The sequence below is a fragment of the Schistocerca cancellata genome, chromosome 6 (assembly GCF_023864275.1).
Source record: "Schistocerca cancellata isolate TAMUIC-IGC-003103 chromosome 6, iqSchCanc2.1, whole genome shotgun sequence".
NCBI classification, from domain to species: Eukaryota; Metazoa; Arthropoda; class Insecta; order Orthoptera; family Acrididae; genus Schistocerca; species Schistocerca cancellata.
The window spans coordinates 447,894,170-447,916,787 of record NC_064631.1 but is presented as its reverse complement, the minus strand read 5'-3'; the positions used below and the strand labels follow the sequence as shown (position 1 = coordinate 447,916,787).

General features: G+C 42.0%; 1 protein-coding gene across 1 annotated transcript in view; it reads right to left on the bottom strand.

The window, feature by feature from the left end:
• LOC126191442 (nicalin) overlaps positions 1-22,618 on the bottom strand; it is a 125,060-nt gene that overhangs the window by 68,511 nt on the left and 33,931 nt on the right. The window contains exons 3-6 of the mRNA XM_049932321.1: positions 22,316-22,463; positions 13,638-13,732; positions 13,479-13,562; positions 12,336-12,537 (exon numbers count right to left, since the gene is read on the bottom strand). Coding sequence (XP_049788278.1) covers positions 12,336-12,537; positions 13,479-13,562; positions 13,638-13,732; positions 22,316-22,463 — 529 coding nt within the window. The remainder of the gene's footprint in view (positions 1-12,335; positions 12,538-13,478; positions 13,563-13,637; positions 13,733-22,315; positions 22,464-22,618) is intronic.

The window sequence follows — 22,618 nt, the reverse complement described above, 5'->3', positions numbered from 1 at the left end:
GGGTGGTTCCCAGAGCAATTAATACATTTTGCCGGACGCGAGCAACCAACTCCTTCATGAGCAGCCAGACCACAGTTTCCACAAGTCGCTTCGCCTTTACAGCCTAAGGTGGTATGCCCAAAACGCTGGCATTTGAAACAGCGCATTGGGGCCGGGAAATAAGGCCTCACACTAAGGCGAAGGAAGCCAGCTTTAACATGTTCAGGAAGTTTTGTGCTACTGAAGGTCAGAATAAAGGAGTCGGATTTGACAAGAGTGCCATCAACCCTCTTCATGATGTGTTGGACATCAACGATACCTTCTGGAGCCCACTCACGTTGCAGTTCTTCCTTGGGAATATCAGCTAGATCTCGGCATGTCACAACACCTTTGCTGTAGTTCAAGGTGCTGTGCAGTTCAGTGTCTATGGCATACTCTCCAAGGCATTTAGCAGACTGAAGTTTAGTGGCTTGCTGGGAAGTGGAAGTTTCCACTAGCAAGGTTCCATTACGTAAGCGCTTTACCGATTTTAAGGAGCCACAGATTCCCTCCAATCCCTTTTGTATATAGAAGGGCGAAACCTTCTCGAAACTACCCTCCTTCCGTTTCACAATGAGAAACACATTCGGATTACCAGAATGTATTCTGTTACCTAAGACTGGACTTTTCAAAGAAGCGCCGGAGTCAGGGGGACTGACTACACGGGCCCTCTTAAGAGACTGGGTGTTAGAACCTTCCAGCGGCCCACCCTTTCCGCTGGGAGGAAGAAAAGAGGAGTTCGAAGGATCCATCTCGGTCCCACGAGCAGCTAGGGAACTAGAAGTCCACCTAGACAGAGCCCCGCGTGCCTAGGTAAGCCTTATACAACTGAGGTGCGGCAGGTTCCCCAGAGGTTGCCCGCTATCGACTGTTCCACCTCAACAGCCATGCATCTCATCAGCGCGCAGCACACCTTGAGATTGAGGGGTTTTTTATAGAGGTTTGTTCCATCCTCGCGATCCGGGCGGTCAAGCCAAGATCCCCATTCCCTGAGACACACAACGTTCCACCGCCGCGCCGCACGGTGGTCGCTGAAGTACGCTCAGAGCTTACGGTGACGGGGGACTGGTGGCGCCTACCAGCCTCCAGCTCAGGAACCCCGGGGTCGCCAAGCCCGTACCCAGCAAATAAATGCTGAGCCCCTGGGGGCGGAAAGATTTGGGGTCATATTTCTTAGCATTGAAGTTAGACTTTGCCCGCTTAGAGACTGCTGGTGGTGGACTATCAGCAAGAGATGATGTACTACGCTTCATGGCGTGTCATCTGCCCTAATGCTACCCACTCCGACCAGGGACTCTCTCCATGGGCACCACCCAGCCTCATCAAGGGCCACCTGGCAGGATGGCCATTGCAGGGAATCCCCATGCCCCAGGGAGCTGGGCACCTACTCCATGGCATACATGGGAAGTTAATGGCACATATATCAGCAGAGCGATCCCTGTGTTGTCAGGGGCATACAACCAAGAGGGTACATGTCGGCCCCACCATAATTGACTGGCTATCATGCTGGATATGGGGTGCAAAGAAGGCCATGGTCATCGTCAGTGCATAAATCGATATTGCATGGCGGCAAATGCACCCAGGAAGGTGTCCTTGCACAACGAATGGAGAATGATCAGGAGTGCACTGCGACAATGAGAAAGTGGGTTAAAGATCTCCACACACCATGTAAGGCGCCCTTCCTCAATTGGCTCGCTCTTTGGGAAAATTTAGAAAGATGGAGGTCAAACCCGAAACGTGTGAGACTCCTTTTAGTCACCTCTTACGACAGGAATGAATACCTCGGGTCTGTTCTCACCCCTAGACCTGCAGGAGGACTGGATACACTACACATGATGCTGCACACATTTCATCTACATCTACATCTATATGGATATTCAGCAAATCACACTTAAGTACCTAGTAGAGGGTTCATTGAACCATCTTCACAATAATTCGCTGTTAGTCCAATCTGTAACAGCGTGCGGGAGAAATAAACACCTATTTCTTTCCATGTGAGCTCCAATTTCCCTTATTTTATTACAATGATCAATCCTCCCTACATAGGTCGGTGTCAACATAATATATTCGTATTTGGAGGAGAAAGTTGAGGACTGAAATTTCGTGAGAAGATTCCACTGCAGTGAAAAACATCTCTGTTTTAATGATGTCCAGCCCAAATCCTGTATCATATCTGCGACTCTCTCTCTCTCTCTCTCTCTCTCTCTCTCTCCCCCCCCCCCCCTCCCCTGTTTCTCAATAATATATAACATGCTGCTCTTCTTTGAACTTTCTCTATGTACTCCACGAATCCTACCTGGTAAAGATCACACATCATGCAGCAGTACTCCTAAAGGTGACAGACAAGTGTAATGTAGGCAGTCTCTTTAGTAGATCTGTTTTATCTTCAAAGTGTCTCGTCAATAAAATGCAGTCTTTGGTTCACTTTCCCTACAGCATTTTTTGTGTGTTCTTTCCAATTTAAGTTGTTCATATTTGTAATTCACAGGTATTTCGTTGAATTTATGGCCTTTACATTTGACCAATTTATAGTGTACCTGAAGTTTCAGTGATTCCTTTTAGTGTTCATGTGGATGACCTCACACTTCTATTATTTAGGGCCAATTGCCAATTTTCGCACCATACAGATATCTTTTCTAAATCATTTTGCAATTTTTTTATCTTCTGATAACTTTACTAGATGATAAATGACAGCATTATCTGCAACCAACCGAAGACAGCTGCTCAAATCATCTCCTAAATCGTTTATACAGGCAAGGAACAACAAAGGAACTCTAACACTGCCTTTGGGAATGCCAGAAATCCTTCTGTTGTATTTTATGACTTTCCATCAATTACTACAGAGTGTGACCTCTCTGACAGGAAATAAAGAATCCAGTCACATAACTGAGACAATGTTCCATAAGCACACAATTGGACTATAAGCTGCTTGTGAGGTACAGTGTCAAAAGCCTTTTGGAAATCAATTTGAAATCCCTTATCAATAGCACTCAACATTTCGTGTGGGTAAAGAGCTAGTTGTGTTACACAAGAATAATGTTTTCTAAATCCATGTTGACTGTGTGTCAATTGACAGTTCTCTTCATGGTAATTCACAGTGTTTGAACACAATATATGTGACCTGTAATTTAGTGGATGACTCCTATTGCCTTTCTTGAATATTGGTGTGAGCTGTTCAACTTTCCAGTCTTCAGGTATGGATCTTTTGTCAAGTCAGTAGTTTCATATGATTGTTAAGTAAGGAGCTATTGAATCAGCCTACTCTGAAAGGAACCTAATTGGTATACAGGCTAAATTGGAAGACTTCCTTTTATTAAGTGTTTTACATTGCTTCACTACTTCAAGGACATTTACTTCTAAGTTCCTTATGCTGGCAGCTGTTCTTGATTCAAATTCTGGAATATTTACTTCATCTCCTTTGGTGAAGGAATTTTGGAAGGCTGTGTTAAGTAACTCTGCTTTGGCAGCACAGTTGTTGATAGTATTTCCACTGCTATTGTGCAGAGAAGGCATCGACTGTGTCCCATCAGCAGCATATTTTACATATGACCAGAATCTATTTGGATTTTTCTGACAGATTTCGAGACAAAGTTTCATTGTGGGAACTATTATAAGCATTTCGCATTGAAGTCCACGGTAAATTTCAAGCTTCTGTAAAAGACAACCAATCTTTGAGATTTTGCATTCATTTAAATTTGGCTGCTTTTTTCATTATTTCTGCAACAGTGTTCAAACCAGTTTTGTGTACTAAGGGTGATCAGCTCCATCAATTGTTAATTTATTTGGTGGAGATTGTCTCTCAGGAAGGCGTCACATGAATTTTTATCTGCTTTTTTCAATAGGCATATTTTCTGTTTATTTTTGGAAGATTTTGGAGTTACAATATTCAGTCTCGCTATGACAACCTTGTGTGCACTAATTTCTGTATCCGTTTTGACACTCGTTATTAGCTCATGATTATTTATTGCTAAGAGGTCAAGTGTGTTTTTGCAACCATTTACTGTTGCTGTTGTTGTGGTCTTCAGTCCTGAGACTGGTTGGATGCAGCTCCCATGGTACTCTATCCTATGCACGCTTCTTCATTTCCCAGTACCTACTGTAACCTACATCCTTGTGAATCTGCTTAGTGTATTCATCTCTTGGTCTCCCTCTGATTTTTACCCTCCACACTGCCTCCAATACTAAATTGGTGATCCCTTGAGGCTTCAGAACATGTCCTACCAACTGATCCCTTCTTCTAGTCAAGTTGTGCCACAAATTTCTCTTCTACCCAATTCTATTCAATACCTCCTCATTAGTTATGTGATCTACCCACATAATCTTCAGCATTCTTCTGTAGCACCACATTTCGAAAGCTTCTATTCTCTTCTTGTCCAAACTATTTATCGTCCATGTATCACCTCCATACATGGCTACACTCCATACAAATACTTTCAGAAATTACTTCCTGACACTTAAATCTATACTCGATGTTAACAAATTTCTCTTCTTCAGAAACACTTTCCTTGCCATTGCCAGTCTACATTTTATATCCTCTCTACTTCAACCATCATCAGTTATTTTGCTCCCCAAATAGCAAAACTCCTTTACTACTTTAAGTGTATCATTTCCTAATCTAATTCCCTCAGCATCACCCACCTTAATTCAACTACATTTCATTATACTCGTTTTGTTTTTGTTGATGTTCATCTTATATCCTCCTTTCAAGACCATGTCCATTCCGTTCAGCTGCTCTTCCAGGTCCTTTGTGGTCTCTGACAGAATTACAATGTCATCGGCGAACCTCAAAGTTTTTATTTCTTCTCCATGGATTTTAATTCCTACTCCGAATTTTTCTTTTGTTTCCCTTACTACTTCAATTTCACTAGAAGATAAAGTACTCTAACAGCAACAAACAAGAAGCAACATAACAGTTGAACCACCTAAAAAGCTTGAGTGGCTTCAACCAGAAGACACCTATCAACAAATTGGAATTGTTGGTCCCAACCATGTCATACCTTCCTCAAATAAGTTTGAAAAGGTACAAAAGAAAAATCAGAGAAATGGGTGACAATGATCTCTAGACAATAAGAAAATGTGAATTACCCATGCAAAACTAAAAGCAAAGTTAAAATTAAACTGGGAAGGAACTGAAAACAATCAAAGTAGTATGAAATGGCCAACAAAATACTGTGGAAACTCTAAGAATGGATGTGATTGAAATGGATTAAGGTTCTCTGACCACACAATGTGGCGAAGTGTGGTGGTCTGGCCAGGAGCCAGGATGCGCCACAAATATTGTGTAAATCTATGACCTTCCAAGAAAAGTCACAATGTTACAACTTTGAATGTAAATAGGATCAAAAGCAGCATAGAACTGCAAGCATTGCTAAGTTTCTTACATGGCACATATGTGGACATTTCACTGTTACAGGATGTACTTGCTGAAATCAACATTGGAGAGTACGTAACAGCCAGCAATATTAACACAGACGAGTCAACAGGAATATTAATTTTATTGTGTTAAGGCATCCATTTTACAGAAGCAATATATCTCACTAGCAGGAGAACATCATGCCATGTTAATTGAGTTTTAATTTCCAATGTGCATGCTACTTCTGGAACCAACAGACTTAATAAAAGATCATAGCTTTACAAAAATGATGTCCCTATTTTACTTTGTTCTTTTAATAGAAATGTTATGTTTGGAGGTGCTTTTAATTGTGTATTAAGTTTTAATGTCAAAATTCCAAAAGCAAGTAAATGTGATGACTTAGACTACATACGAAATAACTTAACCAGCTGCTTGCTCTGGCAGACAACTGTCATCAGGGAACAGCTACCAGATAGTGACAGTCACACCCTTATGTGGGGCACCAATGATCAGATGTTACTCAATTTAGTGAAATATGTGGCAACCCTCGCCAAGTCCAAGCAATCCAAGTCACTACTTCACTACAAAGAACAGTTATTTCTGAGATAGCACCACTATTGAATCAAGTCGTCATAACAAATAGTGCCGCTGAGTACATCAACTGTGGAAGTATAGACAGACAAATTGTGAACTAAAACTGTTCAGATTTATGCTCATATATGAAGATGTGTATGAACATGACCCAATGCTGTCTGCTCAAGCTCACCCAACATTTACACCAGAGAGAATTCTTGTTTGCTGATGAACATTCACTCCAGTGTAAACCAGACTTAAATGAGCAAGTTGTTCAAGCTCTTTGCCATTTGTTTCTATTACCTCGTGCCTGTTTCACAGGCATTGACGATGTAGTGAATGGAAGTGAACACTTGCCAACTTCGAGACTAGATGTTCACTACTAAATTGTTTCTTGCTGTGAAAAAGTTATGCACTAAAGGTGAACAGCATAGTAGACAGACTTTGCATCATTTCTGAAGCAAACAACATTCCACAGAAGGAGAGGTTAGGTATCATGTGTTTCTTAACTTTTACAAGAATGTGGTAGATAGTGAGTGAACTCTTACAAATCAGATGTGACAATGTCGTTCGCTCACATCCACCGACCAATTAGGTTGGGTACCCACTGGAACTGTATTTGCCCGACTAGTTGGACACTGCAAACAACCAAATATTTCCAAGACGTAAGCAGTGCTTATGCATGTCCACTGACCATGACCGAGTTGGCCACATACGGCCGTACACAGCCAGCTGACTGACTGATCCCAGTGAAATGGAATTGGTCGTACATAATCGGTGCAAACGAGTACCTGTTGCAGCTTGTGTATGGGAGTGTCTTGTACTTATTACCACCTATGGAAATGGAGAAGCTTATAAATCTTGTGAATGACAACAGGCTACTGTTGATGTGTAAGGTACAAGATATCAGCATCCCAACTTACAGAGGAAACTATGGTTAAAAGTTGCAGAGGACATGAGTGTGGAATGTATGTGAAAACCGTAAATATAACTTAGCGATTAACATAAAACTGTGTGATCAGATTTACTCATTACTAGATGTACAGATGTACATGAAGAACACTGTCATTCAATAAGACTGTTCAGAAACTAACGACTGTATTTTTTTTTTTTTAAAGAAAATATCTTCAAGCATATGACTACCTCTTGTTGTTAGCATTCTGCGAAATGCTAAAACCACTTCATTTGTGCATTTCCCCTAAGCAAGATAACATTATAAATTTCTCTCAAATGTTTGATTATTATGGCAGATTTGAAAATTTATGCCATTAAGTTACTAAGCTGTGGGAAATTACATTTTCTTAGCTTGTTTCTTTTAGCCCATGTTTCAGCCGAATGGCATTTGTTAACAGCTCTTAGTTTTACAAGTTTGGGGTCAATTGTTTGGAGAGCTGCTTGGCTGCAGAGAACTGTTTCTGTTACATCCCGTCATGTTGTTTTTTGGGAGTGTTTGTGGCTGCCTAACAGTACCTTAGGGGAGCGGTCTGCCTGCTAGCAGCATATTTCTTAAGTTTGTTTAGCCTACACACTTACCAGCTCTTAGGTTAATATTTTCCGCCAAATATTTCATGTCTCTCCTAAAATGGTTAATATTATCCAATTTATGAGTAACCTTCAGATTTTCTAAATCAGACTTCTTAAGCCTGCGCTTACTGTGCTAATATTTGGAAACTTTGAGCTTACTTTTCTAGTGGTCAATGTTTGAAATGTTTTTCCTAATTATTTTGCCATCACTTTCATACTGTATTAATTCCATGCATGTAAAAGAAAATCTTGGTGAATCATAACTGTTGGCACGTAACTTTCATGATTGGTCTGTTTTGAACACTGAATGTTTGGGCTTTGGATTTAGTAATCACACAGCAGATGTTCCTTTCAAAGGCCAGTCTGATTAAGATAGGATTTAATTTAATTTTTTTTTTAACTCTTACTAGCCATACATGGCAATTTGTTTGTAAGGTTTTGGGAGAGTAAATCTGTCAATTATTCTGAGACCAAATTGCTTTAATTAAGAAACATTATCTTATAATCTTACAATTTTGTATTTATTACTGATTTCTTGCTTGCAGCCTTTGATCAGTGGCTTAACATGATTATTTGTAAACAAGTCCTGTTGATCTTTCTTTGCGTTTGTTAATATTGTGTTCCACTTATTAGTGTAGTATGTTCTGTACATAAATGTGAACTATCAAAGAAAAATGACATTACTATCCATGTGGTTTTTCCTTTTCCATCTTCTGTAAAAGGATTTCAGATCTCATCAGATAAGTCTGTACCAAATAGCCTTCATTTCCCAAAATAATGTGATGTGCTATAATGTTTGTTCCTGGAAGGGCTAGCAGTGTCCAATATCATCTCAGAGAACCTGTATTGTGAGAAAAACCACCACTCCCTCTGCCATATGTCACTATTCTGGAACAACTACAGCTTGTCAGAAAACTGAGAAAAAAGCTTATAATTTCTAAAGACACTACCTAAATGAAGAGGATTCTTTATTCTCATATGCTTGCCATCTATGCACCCACACAACTTTGAAACTGCCATTTCTCCCCCCAAAAACTTTCTATTATTTGTTTGGCATCATTTTTGGTGAAAGGCATGTACAAAGCACACAAATTATCCAAAATTGCTCAACAGGTTTCCTCCACTATTCTTCTGACTCTATTGTACTTATCCACAGCAAACCTGCAGCTCAACATAACTACAACAGGTTGTTGTTCATGAATAACAACTTTATGTGCCTACGACCATTCTATCCTACAGTATGCCTCAATAATCAAGCAGTGAATGTTCTGCACACACAACTTGGGAGCACTGTTTCATGAAGATGACAGTCTGCTCCAACATACGGTAATAAAAATGCAACAAATATCCACCTGATTGGTGGAAATGAAATGGTCCTTATGCAGACTGTGGCCATCTACCCATCAAATATTGCAGGCAAAGCAGAATGTTGTTAAAACTCACTGACCATTTGCAGTCAGATTCATTCCAGAAAATGAGTTTGAAAATCTTAGTTCAGGTCCTCAGCCGCTCTTGCTGCTATCAGAACTTATATAGCAAACTAAGTAATTGCAGAGTGATACAACAGACAACATGGCTAATTTTATAAAATTCATGAGAAATTTATTCCACAGTTTGAATAGTAGGGCAGTATTTTCTTCTAATCCACATAGGTGGGCATTATCAGTACACATAGAATGCAGGGCAAAGTGTGTGTAAACAATGTGACTGCATAAAGATTGAAAGCTTTTATAGCAATACAATCTCCATTCAAACACTAACTTTTGAGAAGAGTTTAAAGCATCAATTTTCATTGATTTCATTTATTTATTCTGTGTATAATTACAAATGTATCCTGATGGTAGAAATAAACCCTACAGAATTACGAGAGTTAATCTGCATTTACTCACTGAAAATTCAAGAAAAATTGCTGAGGACGAATCACAGCTGACCTTTGGTTACAGTTGGGCTGTGGTATGAACACGTTCTACTAGCAGCACACCAGCTGGGCCAATTCCTGCTCATTGGCAAAAAACCTACTCTAACAAACTTCAGCGAAAAAACAGCACTGCCTATTCTATGACACGCATATGTCAAAAAGCATCTTAGTGTCACCTGTGACATCTGTTGCCCAATATAAAAATTATTTATGCGGTTGCCTGTTTCGCCATAAGGATGGGTGATGTGAGCATTATGTGATCCAGGACAACAAGCTCAAACATCTTGACCAGGATCTTCATTTGCATGACACATGGCAAAAACTTCATGGTGATTGTTCGGCTTATACCTATGTAACCAGATGCTTCATTAGGAACTATATGTGTCATCTAAATGATAGAAATTTGAAATATCATGACTTTGAGAAAATGACGTTATCCCGTACACATGCTGTAGTTGTTCTAGTAACACGCGCGTACGGGTACAGATATAAATTTATGTTTCCCACAGCCTCGCTGAGCATGTAATGAATGGAGATATATATATATAATAGAAGGAAACATTCCACGAAGGAAAAATATACCTAAAAACAAAGATGATGTGACTTACCAAATGAAAGTGCTGGCAGGTCGACAGACACACAAACGAACACAAACATACACACAAAATTCAAGCTTTCGCAACAAACTGTTGCCTCATCAGGAAAGAGGGAAAGACGAAAGGATGTGGGTTTTAAGGGAGAGGGTAAGGAGTCATTCCAGTCCTGGGAGCGGAAAGACTTACCTTAGGGGGAAAAAAGGACGGGTACACACTCGCACACACACACATATCCATCCACACATATACAGACACAAGCAGACATATTTAAAGACAAAGAGTCTTAGTAAAGTGGTTACTTTACCATTTTTGTTCTTAAAACAAAATTCTTCAGTAATTATCTGTAGATGACAAGGGCAAATGGTGGTGGTGGTGGTGGTGGTTGGTTTGTGGGCGCTCAACTGCGGGGTCATCAGCACCTGTTCAAAATTCCAATTTTTACACAGCCCAATTTTTGTACACAGTCCAGTCTAATCACTGTCACAAATGACAAGGACAATGATGATGATGATGATGATGATGATGATGATGATGATGACGACACCACAAACACCCAGTCCCCGAGCAGAGAGAATCCCCAACCCGGCCGGGAATCGAACCTGGGACCCCGTGATCCAGAGATAGCAACGCTAGCCACGAGCTGCGGACAAGAGCAAATGGACTCCCCTTTAATGCACCATTTCATGCCTCCCAGGGTCCTTGCGGAACTAAAGGAAGACAAACGTAGTGCCATTTTTTAGTTATTGCTGATTTTTATGGCACCACATATGGTCCCTACTGTACAAACTACATTACAAATCAATATAAATGACACTATTTCCACTCATCTGATACTGTATTCAAACATGCAGCTCACGTTCCACTCTGAGCACTGCTGTCACAGTGCATAACAAAGATGAGTGTGAGTGTCATGACTGTGGCAATACCCACTCAAGCATTACATTCAGTGTGTCCTGGTCAGGTGTGAAGGGACTAAGAGGACCGGTTATGCCCCAGGATCACTGTTACTGGTGAGGAAGGAACATCAATATCTGATGTCATCTGGGTCACCGGAGTAGCCTTCTCCAGAGATTTCTCCTCCTTCCCTTTCACAATGTTTGGCAGTTTAGTCTCTTAAGATGTTATCCGCTGTGGATGTAAGAACAGAAGAAGAGCAAGGCAGTCCTGCTTCCCACAAACCATGGCTCTTTCAGCCAATGGCTAGTGTCTGGTTTCTGATGAGTGGATTTCTGGGGAGAGGGTTCTTGAGAGGTAGCCCTGTCATCAGTAGGTGCCAAAGGATGATGTCACGTCTCCATCTGGCTGTAGGGAGTGTGGTTCACAAAAACAGTGCAACAGGAACCAACAGAGGGGAGGGCCTATGGCCCACATGGTTTATTCATGTGACTATTAGATGTCAATGTCAAGAGAGTAAATACACAAAGTACTGCTGAAAATTTGGCCACAGTAGTGGTTGAGGTCGATATTAATTGAGGCTGGATACAAATATTTTTTTTCTGAGCTTCAAAAATATAAGAGGCAATCTGTGACCTTCAGGAATTTTGCAACCCTGAGTAGGCTGCACACTTCACAGATCAGGGAGGATGATCTTTCCCACAAATTACACAGACAATCAGAAGCACATATGGTAAATTTTCTTGACGCGGCCAGCCAGTCTTCACAAATTGGGTAATATGTACATCAAGACGACATATGCATGAAGCATTGGAATTTAAAACACTGCCTCAGGGATGGGGAATACTGTTTAAAATCACAGCGATAACATGCAACTTTGATATTTTCTGGAAGTGAATGCCCCTCAGATTTTAAGATGAATGTGCCACCATCTATCTTGTTGTTGACAGGCATCAGTGTACATGACATACAAAGCAGATCCCTCACCTCTCTAAGTGTTTGCATACTTCTTTGCACATCTACAGTGTTAAATCTCAGTGAAAATCCCTGTACCATGCTGAGTATCTTATGAAACATGATGGTAACAGGTACACAGGATTGCCATTTTTATTACAATGGAATTCACCTGAACTGGCCCCATGTGACTTCCTCCTGTTCCCAAAAACAAAGGAAAAAATTTGTAGGCAGGGTCTTTCATCCAACGAAGAGGCTACTGCAGCATACAATAATGCTCTAAGTGACTTCTCTAACGAAGATTGGATTGAGACATTTTCGATGTGGCTTCAAAGATAGAAAACTATTGCTCATGCAGAGAATTTGAAAAGTTGTAACAGTTATATTGCAAGCTTGAATAACATCTGTTAAATGAACGACTTAAACTTTAAGCCATTATGCTAGCCTTAGTTAAAACATTCAAATCAGAAAATAGATAAACTGAAGGTTATGTTTGTTAATATACCTGAATAATCAACACCGTCTAGTTGGTCTTCAAGCCATTTCTTGCTGCCATGATAGTTGAATTTGCCAGCACCTGACAGGAGGAAGACAAGGTTGTATCGAGCATGTGTCTTTGGACTTGAGTACAGCCCCGAGAATAGTCGTGCCAGCTCCAGAAGCATCACCACACCAGAACCATTTGAGTCCGCCCCAAATGACAACTCCTGGAAAGTACTTCACAACTGAAACCGACAGCACTGGTTTTAGCAACCTGTCATGTTACTGAAGTGGAGCTCACGGTCATAGCTACAATGTAAGTTGCACAATATTTAATGCATGACAGTGTTGGTTACATCTATGGTGTAAATAAAATACAAAACATCAAACAAAAGCCCTTAACATTATCTCTGTCCACATCACTACACAATGTTCAGACTTCTGTAAAGCTGTAAATTACCAACTACATTTTTCACTGATAAGCAAATGAAGTTACTCGAATGAGATTTTCACTCTGCAGCGGAATGTGCACTGATATGAAACTTCCTGGCAGATTAAAATTGTGTGCCGAACTGAGACTCGAACTCGGGACCTTTGCCGTTTGCGGGCAAGTGCTCTACCAACTGAGCTACCCAAGCACGACTCACGCCCCGTCCTCACAGCTTTACTTCTGCCAGTACCTCATCTTCTACCTTCCAAACTTTACAGAAGCTCTCCTGTGAACCATGCAGTAAAGTTTGGAAGGTAGGAGACGAGGTACTGGCGGAAGTAAAGCTGTGAGGACGGGTCGTGTGTCATGCTTGGGTAGCTCAGTTGGTAGAACACTTGCCCACGAAAAGCAAAGGTCCCGAGTTCGAGTCTCGGTCCGGCACACAGTTTTAATCTGCCAGGAAGTTTCAAATGAAGTTACTGTTTCAATGAAACACTCAGGTTCTTCCTTTGTCAATTCACAGAGAGTACTAGTCAATTTGGAAGGCACACACTGTCCTTCCATCTTCTTTGCCAGTATCAGCTAAGTAATATATATCTGAGTGAACATACCAATAGAGTCATCAATCTAATCAGAATTTTGTAGAAGTCAAAATAATATTTTATCTATGGGCCTTCCTTGGTTTCTAATTATTCATTTATGTGTATAGCTATGGAAACAGGAAAGAAAATTACTCACGGGAGCTACACCAAAGCTATCATAATGTGCCACAATGGCAATGGTTGGCAACTTCTCTTCAACTCCATAACCAGATAATTTACCCTGTAATTTGAATAAGAAACAGTTTTAGTAACAATTTCATGCATATAACAAAACATTTAAATGATTTTAACATACCTGTACAGTTGCAATATTAATATCTCCTTTTACGGATGCTTGTCCACTAGCTATTACAACTTGGTATCCACTCGCTGACACAGCGTTTAACATAGCTGCAATGTAAATGTGAAAAATTAGCAGATTACTGTCAAAGATGAAGCAAGTCACTATGTAGGCCTAATTTACAGAAAGTTTGTAAAAATTTGAAGAGGAAAAAAATACAATAGCTTATACATTAGATAATGCATTACAAAGCAAGATCCTAAACTACTGCAAGGAAATCCTGTACGATTAACAAAGGGGTGTCATAAAGGAACTTTCTATCTTACAAGGAGAGCCAGACAGACCCTGTGACCATTGATTTTGATTAACTTCAGTACACCAGTCGTGGGCAACTCTAAAGTAACTTCAGTGAAAGGTTTGATCTCGGTATTCTCTATTTTTGTAATGAAGTGGGTCACAGCTCATGACTCAGAATTTATTCTGGTTAAGGTGGCATCATTACAACACAAAAGTAACAAAGTTTTGAATAAAACTATTAGGTACACATCCTAACATTTTCTGAGAAATCTAAGAATTCCTGATTATTGCAGCTATATTTGAGGAAAGCTCTTGCTAAATGGAAAGGTAGCCAAGTGGTATCACTATATTCAGACCATGGATAACTTTTGGGATGCACTTTCATATCACACACACAATATTTTTTAATCTCTGACAACAGAAAAAAGCTGTCATGAAATTTATACTCTGTCATTTTAGGTTACACAAATTTTATTGTGGGGGAAAAAAGAAGGATCAGAGTATGAACTCTGATGGTACGTGTTTGATCCTTAATGCCACATTTTTTCGGGACTGTAATGGAAGTTGAAAGTTTTTTTTTTTAGTTTAAAATAACCATATATAATTTCCACGACAGCTTCACTCACCTATCAAAGAGCAAAATATACTGCAATGAATACAATTCAAACTGACACACACTGATTTTCACTGTGACCTAAACAATAGACCTATACATCTCTTGACCACTGTGCCAGTTAACAACAGCTTTTCCTCAAGTGCATCTACAATGGATGAAGAGTAATAGTACTCGAGTTTTTCTGAAACTATACCTAACAAGTAGAAATGAAATTTGCTTATCTTTGAACAATGGAAAGCCTAGGACAGAATAAAAACAAAAGGGAAAGGAGAGATTGCTACTCACAACACAGGTCTCAAGTAGCAAAGAGGCAAAATGAAAAGAAATACATCATCAACTTTAGGCCAAAGAACTTCAGGTGACGAAAACGAAAACAAACACACACGGCCACGGCCTCTGGACACTAAGGAGACAGTGATTCTTTGTTTTCTACATCTGGAAAAGAACTTTGTTCGAAACCCAAAATGTTTCTAACATTCTTCTCATTATGCTTGTCCACAACTCAACACCACCTCTGTTTAGCATGTAGCAATATATCCTTTCTAGATTATTGTTATTCCATAATGATTTCACTTGGTCAAAAATGATCCTGTGTCATGCATTTTGACCTCTTAGCATTTTTTTATGGAAGGACAGAGGGCTAAATGCTTTCACAGGAGCTAGTTTTAAGTCCCTTTCAAGTAGAATACTACGAAGTGTTTAAATAGTGCCTCACAGTATCCAGCTACTCCTTGTTTGAATTTAAAGTCTTGATTTTATTATTCAGATTTTTCAGTTCTTCTGGAAATCTATTAGAAATTTAACACTTGCAACAGTACACACTTTTCTGTACACAGATTAACCCTTTCCACTCCAACAGCTAATGGTGCTTGACATTGCAAATTTTATTTCCACTCCAATGTTGAGACTCATTTGACAAAATTTTTCAAAGCTTTCACATGTTCAGTTATCAAATCTGACTGCACTGGGTGTCAATGCTGCATAGTACGACCATAAAGAGAAGCCTGCATTAACTTGGTACCAAACTGTAGCAGTTGTGTTGATGTATTGTCACAATGATTATATTCAAGGTGTGAAATGGCTAGTAGTTCATGCACAGTCCTTTTTGAAAATATAATGTGACTGGATGGATAAAAAATCTACTCTCCAAGTGGCAGGATGAGAAAACATATATAAATGGTAAGAAATAGATTATATAGATTCTGGAGGAAGGTCTAAGTGAAAATGAACGTTTGATTTTGTTTTGCTTTAGGGCACAAAAAACAACTGGGGTCATATGCATCCAAGTCAAAACTATAGAACACGAAGACAGAGAGGAATTAAAAAATGACTATATGTCAGTACCAATTGACATAAGAGAAGACAGCTAAAAACAGGCATGTGAAGAAGGGCTAAAAAAGACACTGTACAGAAATGGAGGTCCAAAACTAAAAATTAAACAGCCTTTGCCATATTGCTTTGGCAGATAAAAAGTAAAAGGTCGACAGCCCGTGTGTCATTTGCTAAAACGACCAATGACTCAGACGGCAAACTCAAGAGGGAACGTAAATGGTTAAAAAATGGGCATTGTGTCAGAAAGTGGCAGACAGTTAAAACTTCAGCGCAATGTGTACAAAGCGGTGGGGTAGTGCCACTTATCACGTGACGACAACTAAAAAGGAAGTGCCCAACACGCAGCCTAGTTAAAATTACCTCCTCCTGGTAGGAGGGCCGAGGTGCTTAAGAACCTGGAGCTTATTCCCGGGAAGGGAGGACCATTGGCGACGCCAAAGGTCACCTTCTCCTGACAGATGACAACACAGATCATCGGAGGGACTATAGGAATTAGTGGGCTGAGATATAAGGATTGCAGCCTTGGCAGCAGCATTAGTAGCCACATTTTCTGGCAGACCGCGATGACCAAGAACCCACAGAAACATCACACTGGCTCCACCAATAGTGAGCACAGGACAGTTTTCCTGGACCCGCTGCACTAAAGGGTGGGCAGTGTACAGCACACAGACTTTGAAGGGCAATGAATGAGTCTGAGCAAAGGCACAATTGAAAAGGCTGTGTCGCCAGATGTACTCCGTGGCCTGATACAAGGTGAAGAGCTCGGCTGTAAGTACTGTGGAGTGTGCCAGAAGCCAACATCGAAAGACATGGGTGCCAATGATAAAGACACACCCGACCCCACAGTCAGTCCGAGAGCCATCAGTGTACAGAAGTACTATCGAGAAGTTCCACTGAAGGTGATGAAACTGAAGGCGACAGACTGAGGCTGGAATAGTATCTTTAGGGAGTGAATGAAGGCCAAAGTTAACTGGGCCCCTTAACATTGCTGAGAAGGTGGGTTCACACCCACCAGGAAAGTTGCATGTAGTGTGAAGTTAGGCCACCATAGCATGTGTCGATAGCGGACTCCAGGAGGTAATGGCGAAGACGGACGAGCCCCATACTGATGATCAAAGGAATCATCAAAGAGGGAGGAATAGGACAGGTGGGCACACATGGCAGATGAACGGAATGCATACCTGCTGAGGAGAAGGTTGTGGTACTAGGACAGTGGTAGTCCAGCAGCTTCAGCATACAGACTCTCAACCGGGCTTGTGTAAAGGGCACCCATGGCCAAACGGATGCCATGATGGTGGACAGTGTTGAGATGGCATAAGAGGGATGGATGTGCAGCAGACGCGTAAACAAAGCACCCACAGTTAAGTTTCGAATGGACAAGGGACCAGTACAAACAGAGGCAGGTGGTTCGATCGGCACCCCAGGAAGTACCATTGAGGACACGTAGGACAATGAGGGACCATTTACAGCGGGCTGCCAGGTAAGATACATAGGAGGACCAAGAGAGTTTCCTACCGATTATGAGCCCCAGGAATCTCGTAGTTTCAACAAATGGAAGGGCAACAGGCTCAAGATGTAGAGACGGTGGGAGAAACCATTTGCGCCACCAGAAACTCATACAGATGGTTTTGTCAGTGGAAAAGTGAAAGCCATTGTCGATGTTCCAGGAGTAAAGACGATCAAGACAGTGCTGAAGACGCCGCTTAGTGAGATAGGACTGTGGAGAACTGCAATAGACGATAAAAACATCAACAAAATGGAAACCAGAGGTGCCCGGCAGGAGACAGGACATTATAGGGTTAATGGCGATAGCAAAGAGGATGACACTTAGGACAGAACCCTAAGGCACACTATTTTTCTACATAAATTTGTCCGACAAAGCAGAATCCACACACACCTTGAAAACTCGGTCTTGTAAAAATGCCTGAAGGAAATAGGATAGGCGGTATTTGGCAGTAAATTGCCAGACTTTAGCCACCACACGAGCCGGGCATGAATCATATGTTCCATCACCTTGCAAATGCAGCTGCTAAGAGGGATGGAGTGGTAGGTAGAAGGAAGGTTTTTGTCCTTACTGGGCTTAGGTATGTGTAAGACAGTGGCTTGATGCAAGCATCCGGGAAATGTGCCATCCGCCCAGATACAGTTGTACGCGTTAACCAGAAAGTGCTTGCCTACAAGAGAAATGTGCTGAGCATCTGAATGTGGATGGCGTCTGGCCCTGGGGCAGAGGATCGGGATGAACTGAGAGCACGATTGAGCTCCCTCACAGTAAAGGCAGAGTGTAGCACTCAGGATTTGGAAAAGAGAAGGTATCGCCCAAGCCGCCTCCACTTGTTTCCGATGGAGAAAGGCAGGGTGATAGTGGGAAAGAGCTCAAAACTTTCACAAACAGGCAGCCCAAGGTGTTGGGGATAGCAATAGGGTCCACGATGACGTCGTCAGATACTGTGAGGCCAGAAATTGAGGAATGGATCTTGGTTCCAGAGAGCAGTCTGAGGTTGGCCCACATGACAGAGGAAGCAGTGGAACTGTTAAAAGAATTAGTGAATGAAATCCAGCTAGCTCTTTTGTTATCCCGAAAAATGTGTTGACACTTTGCATGCACCTGTTTATAATGAATGCAGTTTGCAATCATATGGTAGTAGGTTAATATAGTGGAGAGCACATCTCTGAGCGCAAATTGTGTAGCGGCATGCCTCAGTCCATCAAGAGACTGGGACACGACGTGGTAAGAAGAAAATGCGGGGAATGGAATGTTCTGCACCAGTAAGGATAACGTTTGTGAGATATGCTACCTGGTCATCACAACTGGGGAATCTTGTTCTTCAAAGGACGCCAGGGAAGAGTAATGCTGCCAGTCAGCCTTAGGGAGCTGCCATTTAGGCGAGCACCTGGATGGGGTAGGAGTCAGCAAACGGATAGCACACGGGAAATGGTTGCTCGAGTAAGTGTCAGAAAGAAAGTACCGCTCAAGAGTAGGTGGCAAGCTGGGTAGTTCACAAGGAGAGGTCCAAATGGGAATAGGTGTGTGAGGTTTCTGAAAGGAAAGTGGGTGCTCAAGTGTTACGGCAGAAGAGGGTAAGTTGGTTAAGAAGATCAACCAAGAAAGCACCTCTCTGACAGGTCCTGGGAGATCCCCAAAGGGTACGACACACAAAGTCGTCAGGTAGCAAAAATGAGGGAGGTAGCTGCCCAATAAGTTGAAGGAAGTCTGCCCTGGTGACAGCGCATGACGGAGGGATGGCACAGAGGGTAAAAGTCAGGTGGGGTAGGAAAAGGCGAACAGCAAGATTGGTAGTCAGGGAGATAGGTTGACTATGAATGTCCTCCTGTATGAGCAGCACGACACCCCCATGAGATGAAATGCCAACCTCAGGTGGAAGATCAAAAGGAATTGGTAAGAAAGGTGAAAGCTCAAAGCAGATGTGAGGGTGCAATTTTGTTGCACGAACGCAGAGTACAAGGGGACGCTGCAATGCTAAAAGCAGCCGTAAATCCTCTTTGTGCGACCGAAGGCCGCGAACGTTCCATTGGAGGAGAGTCATGCTGAAGATATGTAGGTGTGTCACCTACGCGGCTGCCGAGTGACAGCCTGGGAAGAGGCACTACTACAGGGCACAGAAGCAGGAGGATCCTGCTCCATGGGGTCCACAGAAGCATCATCTTGCTTGTGTGGCCGGTCTATGGAGTCCAATGCTGAGAAATGGTTGTTGGTGCGCACCGGCAACACAGAGGCCAGCCTGGCTAAGGTATCATGTGGCGATACCATCTAAGAGGAGTGTCGGGGTGGCAAACGAGAAGACCGTTTGCCTTTGGTGGACTTCTTCAAGCCTTTCTGGTTAGAGGAAGACTCGGGTGTTTGGCTGGAAGGACGGAGGAAGTCTTCACGTGAGTACTTCTCCTATCCTTTCTGGCCTACCAGTTGTGGAGCTCGTGGCTTCGCCCTTTGAGGCCAGAGTTTGATGGCTTGTTGCACAGCTGGACAGAGGGATGGCGATGCGACCTTGACACTGGGCGATTTCACAACCTCAGAGCAGAATTGGAGATTGCATGTCTGTGTGGTCATGTCCTTCATGGAGTGAGGGGTAACAAGAACAGGATTTTAGGTACCAGACGGGAGAATACAGGGTTTGCAACTAGCCAGTAACTTGCGACCAACTGGATAAGGCAACTTTTCATTTACCTGGATATCATGAACAGCCTGCTCATCAAGATACATTGGACAATCCCCAGAGAAGGCACAATGGCCGCCATTCCAGTTGATACAGCGAGGAGAAGGAGGTGGACACTCACCCTTGTGTGCATCCCTACAACAGGTTACACATTTGGCTGAGGGTCAACAAGATGTTCTAGTGGGGTTGAAACGACGACACTGGTAGCGACGCATTGGGTTCGGAATGTATGGCCGGACTGTGATAATTTCATAGTCTGCTTTGAGCTTGGGCGGAAGCACCACTCTATCAAAGATAGAAACAAAGTGCAAGTGGGCACTAACGAGTAATCTACCTTTTTCATTACACAGTGGAAGGCAATGACATCCTGATCAGAGAGGTAAGACTGGATTTCGGCCTCGGTTAGACTGTCGAGCAGCCTATGTAAATGATACCACAGGAACAATTCAGAGTTCTATGGGCCTCAACACGAACAGGGTAACTGTGGAGAAGCGAGGCAGCTGGCAGTTGTTGTGCTTGAGAACCAGAAGTGGTCTGAAAAATCAAAGTGCATTTCTGTAAACAAGAGCACAGGATTTCACAGGGCCAGCAATTGCATCAACACCTTTATGAATAATAAACAGATTTACCATAGCGAAGGACTGACCGTCTTCAGCACAAGAGACCACAGGGAACAGTGATGCAGCAGCAAGGGTCATTGAATCATTAGCCTCATTATGTTTATGTTTCATAGATGTTGACTGTGAAGATGTTGACTGTGAAGATGATTGACTCATTGTGAGATAATCCCCATGGTTACCAGAGTCTCTGATGGCGTGCTTCTTCCAACTGGGGGACCCCTTCACAAGGGGGTGTACCTGTCTTAGGCGATTGTTCACACCTCAGGTCGCACCTTCAGAACACCTGACAGAGGGACCAGTCAGCATTTTGGGAAGGTTGCAACACAGGCAATCACTCCTCCCTGGGCCTGGCCTGTACCAGGGGGTACATGCGAACCCTACTTGTTGACCCGAGGCTGGGAGTTACGCATTACCCAGTCGCCTGTTATGTGTCAGACACGTGAGCCAGCCTTCAGGAGTGCACAGGGAGGAAGAAGGAACCTCGAACACTGAAGCGGAGGAATGAGAGGAGAAAGGAAACAAAGACAGGAAAAGGGAACGAAAAGCAATGGTCAGACTGTTTTTATGTAAGTGACAGACAATGCAGAACATTCCCAATAACACACCAGACATGTTCTCCAAGGGAGGGAAAAAAGAACATGAGGATAGACATGCAGCACAGAAAGGAGAAGATGCTGCAAAGGCTGGGGCCCCGTGGTAGCAAAGCATGAACCTGCCAAAGAGTGGCAAGCCTCCTGGGGGGCAAAAATGAGAGTGATAATTTTGATAATCACTGAATTCATTTCCACCAATTGTTTTGTATTGATATGCATATATAAATATATTTGAAAGCAAGCATACGTTTTGTTTTAATGTATACCCTAATTATTGGTCAGTGGCCTCCTGTTTCCACTAAGGGACACACTGTGGTGCGCTCGCTGCCTAGGTGGCACACGGAGATGCCATGTGTCTACATTATGGAGTGTTAGAAAAGTTTAAATTCCTTTTCCATCTATTGCTCAGTAAGTGAATATGGCAGTTCCTTTTGAAGGAGCCCATACTATTAACCATAAATTGTATGAAGACCTATATATACAGTAACAGGAGAGTTAGAATTCCTGCACAGAGTTCAATAATTGACAATGCAGATCATGCTGACTACCTTTCTGGACTGCGAAATCTACATCTTTTAATGCTCAAAGAATAAGGTCAGGCAATCTGAACTCCAAAACAATGATGGGATGGCACACACATGCACCCTCCCCCCCTTCCATTAATCACCTCACACCTCCCTCCCCCCTAATCTCTCCCCCACCTGGGATTCTAATTATAGTAACATCAACAGACAATACACACAGAAATAACCAGAAAATTTCCCCCGTGCAATTTGTTAACAATCCACTAAATTATGAAAAAACAGTCTTATGTCCACAGGTGTGTGCATTTTGGTGTCTGCATGGGTACATGCATGAATGTACATACTTCTAATAGAGAAAAAGTATGAACTTGAAATTTAGTAAAATACTGTTCTCACTGCACGTTTCTAGGCAGCACACCCAAGTTAGCTATATGCAAATGGTTGCCTTTCGAAGTAATAATTATTTTTAAGGGTATTGAGTAGTCCATTTGGCATCAATGGAACCTGAAGAATATGATTTGGATGAAAACCATTACCTTCTGCTGCTGAGATTGATCTTTCATCTGATGAATAGCTCCGTGCAAGATTTTCAAGAACTGTCTGGATTGCTTTTGTCCATTCAATGAAATAAACAGGAATAGGAACCTCTTGCTCCAACATGGCACGTTCCAGTTCAAGAATATGCTGCAAATAAATGTCCATGACAATATTTGAAGGAACACATGTAGCTTTGTATATATAAAGGGTAGAGGCAAACATCAAGTTATTTAAAGCAGAATTTTATCTTCATTAATTGAAGACATGGTGGAGGGCAAAAATTTAAGATCTTACACATTCCT